The sequence below is a fragment of the Notolabrus celidotus genome, chromosome 4, assembly GCF_009762535.1.
Source record: "Notolabrus celidotus isolate fNotCel1 chromosome 4, fNotCel1.pri, whole genome shotgun sequence".
Taxonomy (NCBI): Eukaryota; Metazoa; Chordata; class Actinopteri; order Labriformes; family Labridae; genus Notolabrus; species Notolabrus celidotus.
In genome coordinates, this window is record NC_048275.1 from 30,410,150 (window position 1) to 30,428,248 (window position 18,099).

At 38.5% G+C, this 18,099-nt stretch overlaps 1 protein-coding gene across 13 annotated transcripts in view; it reads right to left on the reverse strand.

Annotated features, from left to right (window-relative positions):
* The window catches only part of LOC117812061 (acylphosphatase-2-like), a 139,005-nt gene that overhangs the window by 81,173 nt on the left and 39,733 nt on the right, over window positions 1-18,099 (reverse strand). For 9 of the 13 annotated variants that reach the window (XR_004631124.1, XR_004631123.1, XM_034682639.1 and 6 more), the window contains one exon: window positions 10,653-10,821. The exons of 3 other annotated variants lie outside the window; for them this stretch is intronic. Coding sequence is in view for 3 of the 10 variants with exons in the window: in XM_034682629.1 (XP_034538520.1) it covers window positions 10,676-10,821 (146 nt within the window). In the remaining 7 variants the exon portion in view is untranslated. Of the gene's footprint in view, window positions 1-9,103; window positions 9,861-10,652; window positions 10,822-18,099 lie in introns of those variants that run through there. One more of the 13 variants, XM_034682628.1, reaches the window with a different exon arrangement.

Here is an 18,099-nt window from a genome sequence, read left to right on the forward strand (position 1 = left end):
CAGCACCTATAGACTGATTGACTAGCTCAGTCAGAATGAAATTTACCCAAAGATCAGGAAGTGTCCAAATGTAGCTTTTTCACTTTGTTCAGTGTTAAATAAATATGCCCAAGAAATTTGGTTGCAAGACGTGAAGACCACCAAGGACACCAAGGTTCAGTCCTGGAAAGAGTTTTTGGGGGATTTCAAGGTGTTTCATGCAAAATCCTCAGAGAGACACCAGCAGCCTTTAAAATCAGCTCAAACAAAACAAACAAATGATTAAATATATCAGTAAAAACAACAGTGTGTGTTCATGCAAATGACTCTCATTGATGTGTTCTTGCATTAGGTGTTTGTTTGGTGCGACACCTGGGATTTGAAGATCAGAGGAAAAAAGTAATCGACCAACATACCCTGAAAGTTCCTGGAATCAGGTATTTTTCAACCATTAAGAAAAAGTATTTTACTTCTGAAAACTGTCATGGTTAGTTATTTTTGGACTATGTTCTTTAGTGGTTCTGGGTTAATAAATCCTCACAAAAATATTAATACAGACTTTCACTAAAGGGAAATTACAATTTTTCAAGCCCATTCCTGCACATGTCAAATACTTTGTTACACCACATTATGAGCCTCATGCAGGCAATCAGCCTTTTAAAGCCAAATATTTGTGTCTCACTTATATATGAAACAATATTGCAGCTGGATTTGAGTACCCTTTACTGTTTCTTTTGAAGGCAGCCGTAAGCTAATGAGTTCTGTTTAAAGGTACCCTTTAACACGTGGCAATGTTATTGTGTCTGTCAGTTTAAATGTTTTCTGAACATTGGAAATCTGTTGTAAGGTACCCACAAGTGTCTGTTTCATGTGCCTTTTCATTTAAGGTAGTTTAATATTACTCTTAAAGTCTGTTTCAAGGTACTCATAAAAAAAAATACTTACAACTATGCTGCTTAATGTATGCTCCCCCTTTATTTACTATTTATTTTTCAGTGTTTCTTTGGCTGCCTTTTTTATTGAAACTGTTTGGGTATTTTTAGAAGTGACGTCAACCAGGTTCTTTTTAAGCAAGGCTGTTTTAGATCTACTTGTTTGTTTGTTTTTTGTTTTTTTCTGTAACACAGATGTGGGCTGGGATGACTACATTTTGCTTTTATTTAAATATTTACATAAATAAGGAAAATGAGAAATAAAATGAATATTGAAACTTTCTGTTTAAAGGCCTAAGTGCTTGTCTTTGTTTCTTTCTCCCACGTGGTTCTTGTGACATGGTCTGCATGATTGTGTTTATCCACCTAAAACTCAGTCAAGTTTTGTGAACAGATCATGGTATGGTTAAAAATTTTGTCTCACACTGGACTTAAACCCAGATCTCTTGGTTCAATAACTTACTTTTTCCACCAGTCCATTTCCCCAAACCCAAAGTGGACTATATTGGTCTGAAAATTACCTGGTTATTTAAGATATATATTGCATTTTGTTGTAGATAAAGTACTAACAGAACAGGACAGCTTGTTTGGTTAGAGATGTACTACCATATCAGAGAAAAGGGCAAGCTGTTTAAGTGAGGTCCCACAAAAAAACACCAAGAGTACATTCCATTACTGTCACACCATTCAAAACGCCAGAAAAAGATAAAGTAGGTCTTAATATGTCAAATGCAATATGCCAAAAAATGGCATGATGACCTACCACATCCAGCCAAATTTTCCATTCTGTAAACCGGGATAGCTTTTTGGATATTGTGACCCACAATCCTCTGCAGCAGAAGATACGTCACATTGACTGAGCAGCTGACAGAGAACAGACAGATGTGCTCTGCTAGTGACGTTTGAGTAGAGGATCAAAGTTGATGTAGAACGTCCCCATCGTATGATTACTGCATGCAAAGTATGCCGTTTGTAATGACAGATGCAGTTCACTGTAGTACAAAGAAAGTATCATTTATAATAAACAAAAGTTTGCGGATCCTAAAGGGTGTGAACCCTTGAGCCTCTTTGTGCTCCTGAATGTCTGTTTTAGGGCACCCTAGCTTGTGTGATTTAAAGTATTCTAAAGTGTTTGCTTTGATGTACCCTTAAAACCTTTAATGGCTGTTTTGTGTTTAAGGTACCCTCTGAGCACCTGATTAAATTAACCCTTTAGTAAGTGTTGTAAGGTATCCTGTAGCATCAGTGCAAATATACTCTTTTTTTGTACGTTTTTTAAAGTTATATTTTTGGGGCAGTGTCGCCTTTAATGGATAGGACAGATGATGAAAGACAGGAAATGTGGAGAGTATATAGGGGGGAAGACATGCAGCAAATGGTCGAGGCCGGGAGTCAAACCTGCAACCGTTGCGACAAGGACTATAGCCTCTGTATATGGGGCACATGCTTAAACTGCTAGGCCAACGGCGCCCTTGAAAATGTACTCTCATGCTGATGAAAGGTTCCCTGAAGCATCTGTTTAAATATACTGTCAAGTGTCTGTTTCAAGGTACCCGTATGCTCCAATTGATATACACTCTTTAGCATCTGTTTTGAATTCCTTTGTGCAACAGTTTGAATATATTCTCAGTCACCTGTTTCAAGGTACCTTCTGTTCTCAGGTACATGTATGTGCTTGTTGTCTTGGTTTCTATCAGGAAGTTTAATGAAACAGCGTGTTGACTGGGTTTACACACAAATGCCTGTGTTTTACCATTAAATTGATAATCAATCTTTACACTTTTAGATTTGTTTAGCAAACATTTTCCTTGCCTAAGATCTAACTGATATGTTTGCATTTTATCTTTTAAGAAAAAATTGGTTAGCAGACGATATGTCAAAGAATATTTACTGTTTGAGTGATATGAATATAAAAGCCAAACGCTTGCCTGGATCATTGTGAGGATTTGTTGTTTTTATCTATAGTGAGTCATTAGGTGTTTGTCAGACATTTGAAGTGTCACCTTGGGCCTTTTGAGTCTCATCTTAGGATAACATAAAGATTAATATATTAATCAAACACTCAAATAAGACTGCAGGTATTATTTAAAAGCTTTTTTGACAGATATCACAGCACACACTCCTTTTCAAACTAAAGCAAATGACTTTATAAGCCTGGCTCAAGGTGGAGATGAGGTAAACGTGTGGGGGAGGATGATCAGAGGCTGCATCAGCAACAGTAGGAGGTGGATGATGGTCATGGAGGAGATGAAGAGATGAGCTGGAGGAGGGGGAAGATGAGGAAAAGGAAAGGAGAGGAATGTATATAAGTAATGACAGAGGAAGGGAGGCTGAAGGAAGAGGTCAAACTGAGACTAACAATGAATGACGAGGAGAGGGAGGAAGAGGAGAGAGAGAGAGAGAGGAAAACTGGGTTGAGAGAGAGGACATAAGACGATAAGAGAGGCAGGAGGTGAAAGAAGAAGGAGGTGGAGGGACAGAAGAGAAATCAGAAAGAGTGTCAGGAGGAGAGGGTAGGCTGGAAAAGAAGGGAATGGAGGTCAGTGATGGAGGTACAGTAAGGGAAGAAAATGAGGGGGGAGGATACCAGAGGAGGATGGATAGTAAGAATTCAAAGAGGAGGTGCAGAAATAAGAAGCAAAAGATGAGTAGAGAAAGAGTTGGTTTGTGAGGCCAGCAGGAGGAGGCGCAGCATGGTGCCAGCACAGGATAAACACTAAAACCTGCTGAGTTTTGAAGGGCGTGGCCTGTTTGACCTCCTCCTCACCTCCTCATTCTTCACATTCTCCTCCTCTGTCACCCCGCCTTCCTTTCCCCCTGGTTTGCTAATGGGTACCAATATCATCCAATGGGAATCTGAGGCAACCAGAACACGAGCCAATGGGTGAAGCAGAAACCAGCGACTCATCTTCCTCCTCTTCCACGTCTTCCTCTGTGAATTTAACCGACGCCCCTTTGCGTGACCACTAATCATCTCAGAGGGCCAAGCGATGGAGCTGCTGCTGCCCCAGCTCTGATCAGCTGATCGGCTCAGCTCAGCTCCTGGTCAATAACGCAGAGACGAGATGTTATAAACTGAAAGAACATCCACTTTGCCTCCCTGGGAATCGCTGTCTTAAAGGTCAAAGGTCAAGACCAGAGCTTAGACACTGTAGTAAACAAAATTACATTTAGTGTAAATGTTAGTACAGCAGCTTGTGGAGCAGCTGAACTTTTCATGTAGCTGGATGTGGTTTTTTTTCTGAAATGTGCAGAGGAGAAGAAAAAAAACGGCTAGCTCTACGTCTGCTTTACATGGTGAAGATACGTATATTTATCAAAACAGAATCTAGTGCTCATTCATGTCTTCACTATTATTCATCTTTGTCTTTAACAAATCTTAAAACGTCTGTTTTGTTTGGTGAAAAACTTCACACTTGAATCATGTTTCAGATAAATGGATTATTATAAGTTAAAAAAAGGATCAACAAACTGCTGAAACGTGTTGGTCTGTGTAGTCCAGCAAGGTAATGTGCATTCATTCTCACACTGACATCATTTCCAGGGATTCTTGATCATGTGGCATTTATAGCTGAACAAAGTCAATGCAGACTTCATGTTCGCAATGGATAACTGATAATGTGATCACCCTGTATTAATTAAACAAACCCTGGTGTGTTTGTATTCTGGTTGAAGTCTTTCTCTGCCTTTGTATTCTATTATTTTTTACTTTTCCGTGGTTTTCCATTAAGCTTCAGATTGCAGATAAAACTAGTCTGAAAGGCTAAATCTGGCACATTTACACAATGGACCTCAGAGCTTGTGTTGATTTATATGCCATGTCCAATCTCAATAAAATTAACTTTAAACATATACAGACATTATTACATTTGAAACTAAAAACATGATTAAATCTTAAACCCCATGGCCTTTAAATATGGTCAGCACTTCTATTATTTAAGGGGCTAAAACTTGCTGGTTCAGCAAGTAAATTTGAACCTCAAAATTAAACTTTCATAGAACTATAAATTAAAAATTAAAACAAAATAATCTGTTTTTTTCTTTTAACTTTTGGATAAGAGTCAAAAATAAAGTCCAGAACAAAAAAGTGTGTTGCTATTGGTAGCAGCAGACTGGTTGTAGATTGTGTGTTTACCAAAAAAACAACACGACTAGTAGCCAACTAATACCAACACTTCATATTACAATAGTAAAAATGCACTTTTAAAACCATTATGTTTACCTATATGTAAATACTCATTCATGTTTCACTGCCCACTATGTGGGATCTAAAAACTCTGTACAGTGATTCTGGGTAGGGGAGACCAGGTTTGGTAATACATACTATTTTCCGGTCCTTTGAAAGTGATGAAACAAAAAACAAATTCAAATCAAAGAGTTTTAAACCTGCACTTCTGTTGACAGAAACCCATTTAGAAACCAAACAAAATTGTTGGTGAGAGCAGAGTTTCAGTTTTATGTATCAAAAGAGAACAAAGAAACATGTTTAGTGCAAGACTCCCAGGAATTGGTTACCTGTGAGGCATAATGTATATTAGCCGGTGGTTTTGCCAAATAGAATCTCGACAGGGGTAGACAAGACCCAAATACAAACCAGAGGGGTCTGTTCCATCCTGAAGTGATTATATTTGGCAAAACCGCTTAGTACTGGCTACTAACTAATGAAACAAACAAATTGACAGAAATTATTGATATTGATTGATATTATTTTATTGATTTAAATTGATTGATTTATACAGCTAAAAATAAAACAGTCCCTCAGTTTCAGACGTGATAATGCTTCTGTGTCAACGAGATTCTTACCAGCCAACGTACGAGTTGAGTTTACACCAGACATAACGTTTTCATTCATTTCAAAGCCTAAACATTTCCTGCTTCACTGTTATAAATCGCATTAAACTTAATATTTTCATCCACAGTAAAGTCTAAACATTTGTGGGTTTTTTGGCATCTTTAACAGATGCATGAAAAACAGCAGCAGTCGTATAAAGTCGTGGTTTGGAGTTGCTTTGTGTCTATTTCCATTAATTTGATTGGTGTCTCTTTCAATCAGCTCCTTATGTGTTTTCATTTCCCTTGCTGTCTCTCATCTTCTTTTCTCTGCTGGAGACTGGTCAGTCATTAACCACCAGTCTAAGTTTTGAGCTCTCCAAATAAATTGACAGAAATATTATAAATTCCCTCTATTTTATCTGCAGATGCTATCAGAAAGTATTATCTCTGTCAGACTGTCAACAGGAAGAGGTGAAATTATGAACAGTACACTAGATGTAGGTGTAGCCATAGACTCAGACCTTAATTTCAGCAGCCACATTAAGACAATTACAAAGTCAGCCTATCATCACCTTAGGAATATAACAAGGATTAAATGACTTATGTCTCAGCAGGGTTTAGAAAAACTCGTCCATGCATTTATCTTTAGCAGACTAGACTACTGTAACGGGGTCTTTACAGGACTCCCTAAAAAGTCCATTAGACGGCTGCAGCTCATACAGAATGCTGCTGCTCAAGTCCTAACAAGGACCAGAAAAGTAGACCACATCACTCCAGTTCTTAGATCTCTACACTGGCTTCCTGTCTGTAAGAGAATAGACTTTAAAATCCTGCTGATGGTTTATAAAGCACTGAATGGTTTAGGCCCAAAATACATTGCTGATCTGCTGCTACTGTATGAACCATCTTGACCTCTGAGGTCATCAGGTACTGGTCTGCTTTCAGTCCCTAGAGTCAGAACGAAACATGGTGAAGCAGCATTTAGTCATTCTGCAACACATATCTGGAACAAACTCCCTGAAAGCTGTAGGTCTGCTCAAACTCTCACCTCTTTATAATCAAAGAATAAGACTTTTTTATTTGCCACTGCCTTCCTATCTTAGCTAATTTTAACTCACTTTAAATTCACATTTTAATTTTATTCCTAATATATTTCTAATTTTCCTTTTCTGTTTTATTATATTTGTCATTTTAATTGTGCCCTTTTTGTTCTTGTCTGAATGTTTCCAATGCTTTTAATGTTTTAATGTAAAGCACATTGAGTCGCCCTTGTGTATGAAATGCACTAGACAAATAAAGTTGCCTTGCCTTGCCTAGATATGCTGTAACTAAAGCTAAAAAATGTTAGATTTTGGTTATATATTTAAGTATTTTATTCTGTTTCATGGTTACTGTTAAAATAAATGTGATATTCAAACAAATGCATAGTTTAAAAATGATGTTTAATTTTTCTCTGGTTTTCAGATTTTTGTTTTTTAATAAAACGGTAAAATAATATTCTATGGTGATTTAACTGTGGCATTTTATCATTATGCAAACCAAAACATCCTGCCTCAATGAAACATGTATTTGTAGCTGAGACCTTAACCTTTATTTATTTATTTTTTGCAATCTCTGATACTCTTACATAAATATAGGAGAGAAAAAGAGAGAGAGAGAGAGAGAGAGAGTGTGTACCTACCAGCCCCGGTCTCCCCTATTTTACAGTGCATTGTATAATACATTGCCTGCCTGTATTTCGCGCATTCTGCCTGTAGTGAATTAATTTCACTGAAAAGCAAAGAGAGTGTACAGCTCTGTGGAAAGGTTGTCGGAAAACTGGCTTTGTCATTCAGCATAATTTGCGTGTTTGAGCGCGTGCAGCTGCAGGGATGACGGTGCAGTAATATTGTTTTAACCCGCAGGTTTCGCTTTCAATATGTGAATTAGCAGCTCACAAAAATGTACTGTAGTCATTCTCACCGCTTTTGTTGTCGCTTCATGAAGAGACCCTATCCGTTTTTTAATTATCAGGCCTACAGGCCATGCCAAATAAGCCCTACCTTTATTTTCAATACCGCCTCATTTATTATTTGCTTATTTTCTGTTTGCACGACGAATACTTTTTTGACCCTTTCGCTTTTGGCTTACATCTATTTTTTCATTTAATTAATTTAGCTAATTTATCTTTCGTTGTTATCTTGGACTGCCTCTCTAAAAAAATGTTGTACTTCAAAAGTTTCGAAAAAGTAAAAATAACATAAAACATGACAACATGAATCTGAATTTCAGAAACTGACGCTCAACAGGAACCAGCGGGCACAGGGCAGCATGAGACGTTTCGAGCAGTGTTTCTCCTTCCTAGATTTTACATCGTTCAAAAATCCTTGGTTACACTTTGTTACATTTTCTTAGTAAAGTATAAACATTTTGATCACAGCTGGCTTAGAACTGAAGATTTCTGGTCAGATAGGAAATGTTTGTTATTTTGAAAATGCGTGACTTTATCAGCAACACATTTAACTTAATTGGAGAAAAAAACTTCATGCAGCTTAACTCCACAAAGTCCGCCCGTAGTGAAGTCGCAATAGTTTTTAAATGATTCAGAAGAAATTAAATACTTTTGAAAGTTTTCAGACTCTGTCAGAAACTGACGACAACAAATATATATATATAAAAGGGGAAAAGCGCGCAAAGCCCAGGCCCAAATAATTAAAAGGAGGAGGAAAATAAAAAAATAATAATCTGGTCCGTTTGGAAAAACAAAGAAGACTATAAGTTTTCCTTTTTTACTGGAGCGGAGGCACAAAATGAGCCGTTTGAGATTTTCCACACATCAAAATAAAAGCCGGGTTTCTTTTAGAATATCAATGAAGACGTGAGTTTTTACTTTACATCTCCGGTGTGAAGCCTGCAGAGATTAGTTTAAAACACCTCAAAGCAGAAAGCACATCAAACACCAGTTGATGCCACTGGGAGGGTTTCAATAGAAGTATTTAGTGTTTGTTTGTTTTAATTGTTCACATCGTCTGAAGCTGATAATGAACTTTTGATTAATTTTATTTTTCACTTTGCCGTCTGCAGAGCTTTTGCTGCCATTGGTCTTAAATGTATTAATAGAGAAAATAAACTCGTTATATATTGCTTAAATTAATATTGAATTTATATTCAAACCATATCTTGCTCAAATGCTCAGTATTTTAAAAATGCAATAAAAGTGCTGTAGTTCCTCATGTTTTTTAAGGTTAAAATATTGCATTAATTCAGAGTTATAGCTGTACAAAAAATGTATTTAGATCCTTTATGTAAGTACAGGATCAACTACAAAAAACAGCTACTCTATTACAACTTTAAGTCCTGCATTAGTTTCACCTTGGAAAAACACACAGGTATAAGTGTACAACAGAAAGTATCAAAGGTAAAAAAAATATAACTGAAACTCTGAGAAGTATAACAGTGATTTACTGATGCGTTCGTGTAAAAATTGCACAATTCGTAACTCAGCAATAACTTTTTAAGTCACATGCGACATTTAACTTAAAACAAGGCATCTATTTTCATGCTCATAGATGTGGACTCTCACCGAGTGTAAAATACTTCCCTGAATGATGGTAAAAGTCAGGGTTAAGTATAATATTGCAAATGATTGAAATAGATAAGTAAATGTTACATGTTTAATAAAAAAGTGTACAGCCAAGGGATTTTGCAGCATTAGGACACATTTCAACATGTGCATTAACTTTTCTCATTCAGATAAGCCGTGGATATTTTAAATAATTAATACAGAGTACTGTCACTGCTTTTGCCTAAGTTTACATACAGGGTAACACAGGGTAGAACACTGTTTTAAAGCCATTATGTGCATTTATTATTCAAACAAATATTGTCAAAGCACATGGACCTCAAACTGCCATGGGTGTTTGCATGTGGCTTTTATTTTGTAGGAGGCGTTGTATAGCTCTTGGCTGCTGTTAATGTTCCTGATCATGTCACTAAGAGTTATTTTAGTGTCACTGTGCATAAACACAACATCGGCTGCTTGCCCAAACTGTGAAATGTTGGTGAAAATGAGCAGATAATTAGGCAGAAGAAGTAGTGACCAGCGGCCGTGTGCTCACATCACATTCCTTCGCCTCAGCTCAGTGTAATCTGAGAAGTCGCCCCCGGCCACAAGCTGCAGTTTGAGACAAGATGCAGCTTTAAAGAGAGGAGGAAAATAAATAAAAACAACCTGTTAGTGCACAGGATCCACTTTGCTGCTGGTCAGTGAAATCAATATGTGCAAACATGAGCAACTTCTACGCCTGCAGCCATGACACTAATCTGTGATGTCATCAGGGCGGCATTTATCCTGAGCCTCTCAAAGGACTGAATCTGGTTGATACTGTGGTGCATCCATTTATCTATCCCTTCATCCAACCATCCATCTATCCCTTCATCCAACCATTCATTCATCCATCCATACATCCATCCATCCGTCCACCAATTCATCTATTCAACTATGATTCTATGCATCCATTCATAAATTCATCTATCAACCTACTTATCTGCCCATCTCATCCGTCCATGCATCAATTCATGTATTCATCCATCCATTCATCCGTTCATCCGTCAATTCATGTATTCATCCATCAATTCATGTACTCATCCATCCGTCCATCCATCAATTCATGTATTCGTCTGTTCATTTAGCCATCTACCAATCCCTTGGTTTGTCTATCAATTTGTCCTTCCATCCATCCATACCTCCATCATCTATCCACCACTACGTTTGTTCATCTGTCTGTACATCCATCCAACTATTCCTCCATGCATCCAACTATCCATTTACCTATTTATCCATGAAAGCATAACATCCACTCATCTTTCAATCCATCCATCCATCCATCCATCCATCCATCCATCCATCCATCCATCCACCCATCCATCCATGTAGCAGAGGTAAAGTGCTACTTTAAAAGTAAATAAGTCTTACTTTCTAACACTTACATTTTCTCTGTCCAAAAAGCTCTTCAGAAAACGAAACCCTCCACCAACATTGATGACTGAGACACCTTCACTGTTGTGCTTTCAGGCTTTTCATCAGACGAGTAGATGTGACCGCAGGGGTTTTCCTCTATTCGGCCACCAGAGCGGATGTTGGGCAGTACTAGGTTTGCTTAAAAACAGCAAAAAGACAATGTTTGTGAGGCAAAGTGTTTACATCAGCTGTTGACCCGCCATTCTAAAAGTTAGGATAAAGTGGTGGAGATAAAGTGGAGGAATATTCCTTAAAGTATGGGGACAAATGATACCTCTCAATTTCTTATTACCACTTATAATTACCATTTTCCTTCATTTGATAGGACAGAAGAATAAAAATAAGGAATAATGGGAGGAGAAAATGGGGAATGGTCAAGGTTGAAATCAAACCCATGACCTGTGACAAGAACTATAGGAAAATCCACACACTTTAACTACTCTTAAACTTGAGCTAAACCAACACCCTGAAGAATTGATGGACAGACAGGTGAAGAGCTGTATTGGTGGATGGAGCGGTGAAGGAAAGATTAGCACAAATGTGGGAAACTTCTACCTAAGGCTCTCAAATAAATGTGGTTCAGTGGATAAAATTGACTAAGTAACTGATGTGCCGAACTAGAGCCACCGTCAAGTGATATCTTCAATTCTATCAGTCTCTTATTATCTTAGTTGAAACTATTTAGTCATTTTCTTCTACACACAAAAAGCCTCAAAATTTGCAACGTGCATCACAAAATTTGAACGAGCAAGCTGCAACAACCCCAGAGTATGCTGAAATTCTGGAGACCTGCAACTGGGACACAGCTTGAATGTGTGGATGAGAGGGCAGATGGTGGAGGGAGGGTAAACCTGATGAAAAAAAAATCACATGCAGCATGCTTATCCTCTTCAGGGAGGAGGGGCAGAAAACAGCAGGGCTGATGGGAGTTTTGGTCTTAATTTGGTTAAAGAAAAGCAAAGTAAAAAAAGAACTATTGTGAGACAATGCTTCGTTTGTTTTCAATAACATGACAGTATGACCTAAACCTAGATCCTTTAAACTTCTTTTGTTGTTTATGGTCCAACCCAAACTCAACGGGTTTGGAGCCCCACACACTGACCTAAGCGACTCCACAGACAGCATTGTTTGCTCACCATGACCCTAATGCTCCCCTCTGTGCCAACAAACAAGCTCTCGGGTCACTAATGTTAGGAACTGCTTAGATAAATGCTCTGTAATAATCTCCACAGCTGAAATAGAGACCACAGAACAAGTTCCAGCTTTAATGGAGCAGAATAATTTAAGAAGAAGCGCAGAAGGCAAACAAGACAAGGCCTCAGCAGGGGAGCAGTCAAAAAAAGGCACCTGCAGTACAAGTGGAGGCTAACGCAGCATGTCCACTGTACCTTCATAACCAGATACACAGACAGTCAGAGAAGAAACTTAGCAAAATAGTGCTTACAAAGGGTTTTAAGTGTTTTACATCGCAGATGTGTAATCTCTGACAGATGCAAAGTCAGAGATTACACATCTGTGTGTGTAGATTTTAACCAGGCTGTAAACATGTTTCATTCTGATGTAAAATGGGCATTTTATCAAGGCTGTAATGGGGCTTCCATGGCTTTGAAGCCAGCCTCTCGAGGATACTTGAGGAACTGCACTTTTTTTGCAGTGCGGCATTGGCTTCATTTTTCAACACTGGAGGTTGACACTTAGTTGGGTGTGATAATACTAACTGTCATCGTAATTAAAATAAACAGAAGCAATAACACAAAAATGTATATCTTTAGTGATTTCTAACAATGTTTTGGCCACAATGTCACTAAAGCAGAAAAATAAGCGGACAGTAGATGATGGAATGTTAAAACCTCCACCTCACTTTTATGTCCAAAACCATCTGGGTGTTCTGTGTAATAATAAAGTTACACACTAAAGACAGGCCATACAAAGAAAAGAACATCCTTATCTTAAGTGTATTAGACCTTTTTAATAGGACACATTTTGACTTGTCAAAGCCGGAAAGGCAGAGTTGTGCTTAATGGCATTAATTAATGACGACTTCATTCCATTAAGGCATCCTGGTATTAAGCACACTTGCTCATTGACCTGGTTAACCAGGATGTAACAAAGCATCCTGGTTAACCAGGATGTAACAAAGCATCCTGGTTAACCAGGATGTAACAAAGCATCAAGACAGCAGAGAATTCAGTTTTCACCCAAAAGAAAACACGTGTCAAACATTTCTACATTTAAAAAATCTAATCAACACTGAGCAGACATTCAGACAATTTTTCTTCTTGGGCCTGCAGTGTGACGTAAAGCTTTTCTGTCATCACACAGGAATCCTTCAGCAGGACTTGTCTACAGTGTTAACACTGAGAATATGCTTTTGTCTTCCAGTGGATCAGTGTTACCTGACCTATGATTACAAAACTCTGCTACCCAAGTGAAGCTCTGAGGGAACATCGTATCGTCTGTTCAGAGCTTGCTGACCTGCAGAGCTGCTGCTTTCCAAAACACAAGCTTACAGGTCAATAATGTTACACACTCCTGATGGATAATTCTGCCAGATAACAGGAGGCTTTACTGCTCAGCCTAATTCTGTGTACCAACATTAAGAGCTGCATTTAGACTCACAGCTAACAGCTGTGCTAGCAAAACAATGCTAATGCCAGCCTGGATAAGGACTAGCACAGGAGTGATTTTTGCTGTAGTTCACATCACAGAGGGAAACGTACATCATTTATGTGCTAGAAACAGATGAAATTATGGTATTATACACACCAGAGAAAGGAGGCTGTCATTGAGTGACTGAACACAGGTATTGTGAGTAAATAATAAATTATTGTTACTCCACCACTATTTGCAGTAGCTAGTCATGTGTCCAGTTTCTTTCAAATTCAATGACACTGTTGAAATTACAGAATCTCAAAAAGACTTGTTACTGTGTGTCAAATCAACAACAACATTAGATTAATCATCCAACTTGGTGGGTGAGGTTGCATATACAACACACAGTAGCATCCTGGGAGAAATAATGTTGCACGCTGTAAACACACACAGCAGCTGATGATTATTCATGCCTGAGCTTTCTGTCTTGGAAGTATTTTTCTTTCCTCGAGGTAAAGGATAAGAACAAAGCAGCGGGTTGTAGTCTATGTGCAGAAAGGAAAACATTGTCCACTACCAAGATAAATAATCTCACAAAGTACCTAAACAAACAACAGGCTTCTGCTAAGCTAGCTGCCAGAGAGCCCGGCACTAAAAAAACACCTTTGACCCAGGTGTAGCTCACGTTAGCTTGGACCAAGCAGCAACCTACGGTTTTAAAATATGAAGCCCATGCGGAAGTGCTGAAAACCGCAGCCCGGCGAGCTTCCGCTTGAGGCTGGCTGCAGAAACACCAGAAAATCCCATATACACCAATTCAAAGAAGAAAATCTTTGCAGCACTAATAAACATGTTTACACCCTGGTTCAAAAATGTTGGTTTAGGTCTGAGTAGCTAATTTCTCTATCGGCACATACTGTTACTTTTTGTATAACTTGATATTTTTTCCCCAAAGATATTAAACTTACTAGTTTTGCCCAAATAAGGATATGATAGATTTGATTGACAGGCGGGCACCTAAACGCCCACCTCTTTACCTCACACTAGCTCGGACGAAGTTTGGTTGTGTTCAGCATTTCCAATATGACTCCCGCTGACAAACGGCTTCAAAACAGCGCTTCAGGAACAGATGGGTGATGTCACGGATACAACGTCCATTAATTATACAGTCTATGGCTTGGACCAAGAAGGATCCTCTCCATCCAAATAGCCAAGAGCTGATTTTGAATCAATACCAGCTCCACAATCTGTGAGCCAGGAAGGACTAGACAGACTGATTGCAAGGTATGTTGTTGAAGACATGCCTCACAAATCAACTACAGAGTTCGCTGCCCTAAGAGAACTTTTAAAGAGGTCAACGTACATTAATAAGAGTATTCAAGTCAAAATAAGTTACATTAAAGTTACTCTCATGTAACTAATCATTGTTATAAAGCAGTAATTCAGTTACTCCAACACTGCTGAACAACACAGTGTGGAGTTTAAGGAAATCATCCGTCAATTTTGTATCTACAAAATAAGAACGCTGTTAAAGCTCTTATGACAGTATTGAGATCCACTTTTCAGACGAAAGAGATCCCTTTGTGTCCTGATGTATGGTTCCTGCAGGTGGTCATACTGTGTACCCAGCCTTTCAGGCACAGTCACATCAAAACCTAATTCATGACGTCTTTTTCTATTTTTCCAGGACTGAACCCCAAAAATGTTGGAGAAAAGGTCAAAATACCTCTCGTTGGAAAACAGAGACTGTGTGCTTTCACAGGCCTTTTCATCAGAGTTAGATTGCAGATATTATTGTTCCTGTGTGGAGACTAGGCCTGCATTATATGAGAAAAAGATGGGATGTGTGACATTGTTTTATGTTGCATCAACAAAATGAAATGGGAGTGAATAAAGAGAAAATTTTAGCTTGAATTCCCAGGTTAAAGATTAAATGCTGGTCTTCATGTTTAGACAATTTTTGTGTTTGCAACACGTTCCACCTGAATTCAAAATAATTCCAAACAACTCTTTTCATCTCTTTCACACTTTCAGTGATTTTTTTCTTAATAACTCATTACTTTATAAGATATTAATGTTACGAGTCTTGCATAATTAGGGAAACAGCTGATTTGACTGACAGGCGAGAACACTGTTAGTGAGGAAGCTAAAGGAGCGACTCAACTCCACCTGTTTGCCTCTCGCTAGGTCGACCAAAAGCTAGGTTGAGTCAATATTTCCACTGTGGTGACCACCACGATAGACTAAAACTCCACGTCTCAAACCAGAGGGTGACGTCACAGAGACTATGTCCTTATTTTATACCATCTATGGTTATATTTCAATTCTCAGTACAGACATCATGACAGAGGATGAAAGACTGAAAAGGGCACTAAAGCCAGAGTCACGGTTGATGTTGCTTATAACCAATGTCAGAGGATGCATTACACTCAATAACTGTAGGGTTGCCAGATGGAAAGCAATACTAATTCTTGTTTGATGATGTTTTGAAATGTTGTGAAAAAAAATCAACGTATAGCCATGTTACATGGATTTACTGGAACATGATTCATCGTTTCATTTTCTATGCATTTGTAGCTTTTTTTTTGGTCCAATAAATAGGGTTCCCAAACATGAAGTATAAGGAAAAAGACAGAAAATGAATGAAACTGTAAAACCAGGAGGAAAGCTGTCCAAACTGTAATCAATCAGTTGTTTGGCCTAAACCATACAAATACGGATAGAAGAGAGAGTGGACTTTAGGATTACACATAAACTAACCCACACACAAATACACATACACACGCGCACACACACACACGCACACGCACAGGCTCTCATATAGTCAACCATACATCTGGCATGAGGGAAAACACAACCAGCCCAAATCCCTGGCGTGCTTGATGACGTGTGATGTAATCGAGGTAACGACGCGGCGTGGGAAGCAGGAGGAGGGCATTATGGGACTGGAAGAGAGCGGGAGGGAGCAGCAGGAGAGGAGACAAGGGGGTAACAACAAGAAGAGGAGTAAAAGGAAGAATATGGGGGGAGGGATGGCCAGCTACCTTGACCTCTCCTCAGGGGTCGGGTGAGGAGGTTAAGCAAACAGGTCGTCAGCTTTGACAATTATCCGGGCTGGTCTAGAGTTCTTCAGTTGCGGGTGTCAGCGTGCAGCCCGGCTGCCATTCACCAGCGCTCATCAAAGACCACTGTTGTTCTAAGGAAGCTGGGAGGGAGTCTGCACCCCATCCCACCCCACTCCACAACCCCTCCATCACATCAACATTGCCGACCATATTTGTGAGCCTCTAATATACGCAATATGTAATACTTTGTTTCTGAATAAAACACAATACACCAGAACTTTTTTATTTTCTAATTATTATTGCTGGATTTCTTTCTAAGCTATATAGTCCAAAGCTTTTATCTACTGCTGTAAAACTGACACCTCCTGTTAAACTTCCCTTACGTCCTAAAATGAGGTACATTTGTTCACATTTGTTCACATGTGGGCAAACCGACTTAGCTTTATTAGTGCTTTGTTCCTGGCTTTAAGTTAACCTTTTACAGTTTGTCACATGCATGTACTTCTTGCTTCACAAACACTGTTATGACCTCATCCCTACAGAAATATGAACAGGATTTTTCCACTCTGCAGGGCGCATGGCAGATTGAAACCTGTTAAGCCTCAGTAAAGAACTATTTTTGAATTGCTTGTTCTTCTTTGCTAACACTGTTTTCACATGTTCTGCAAGCTCGTTCTAGTCTCTAGGTCTCGTCAAAGCATAAGCGCAACCAGCAACTCATTTACAAGATATTACATCTTCTTTGTTGCGACTTATCTACCATAAAATACACTACATAAGTAACACCAGTGTAGGAGACGCAGTCAGTTTTTGGGGATGTCCAACAAAGCTTCAAATGGTCTTCCTGCAAGAAGACTTACATAATTTTCAGCAGTTTCTGTGCAACTGTTTCCAGTTCCATATATTTTCTCAATCCTGCTAGCTACTGTGCTCAGTAGAAGTTGATTTTTTTTTAGCTGTGGGGTATGGACAAAATGGACAAAATGAGCTTTTTCTTGCATGTGCATTAGTTATGGGATAGACCCACTCTGTCCGACCAATTCACTGAGACTTGCATCACTCCCTTGTTGTCTCTAAATCTATGATCACAAGTTAATAAGAGAGAAACATTTTGAATAATTGGCGGTGCTAGACTTGCCTTCCTATGTATACAGAGTATTTTGGCAGCAAAGTGGTGGCTTGCTTCTTTGAGCACCATCTTATATAATTGTTTTATATGTAGCGGCCTGGATTTGCAAGCCTAGCTTGTTGTGCAACATTTTACGTGTTCCTTTTTCAATAATATTTTGTTAAACAATATTCTGAATAAGATGAGGGTCGTGTTGTTTTACATCATCATCATAGATCCGTTACATTTGACTACCTATATAAGCAATTTAAAGTTGCAAAACAGAACATAAAATTTGCCACCAAGCACAATACTGTAAGGTTTTATCTGTGTCCCTTTAAACAGTTGTTGAGTGAAACAGTCGATCAGCTGTATTGATAACCATGATTTAACTGTAGCACACACTGTACAATCCAGACTCATATGTGCAATATGGCTGTTTAAAGTGTCAGTGGTTTAATGTATATGACTTAAAATAAAGAGGAGTAGAAAGTAAATGTAGTTCTAAATGAAGATCAAATGCTCACAATTAAATAGCTTAACAATCAGTTATGTGGTTTTAAAAGATGATTTTAAGCCATGACTATTTTGAGCCGCGGATGAATCCAGATTTTGTGCTCTAGTAATTATATATAAAGTATATTTTAGGCT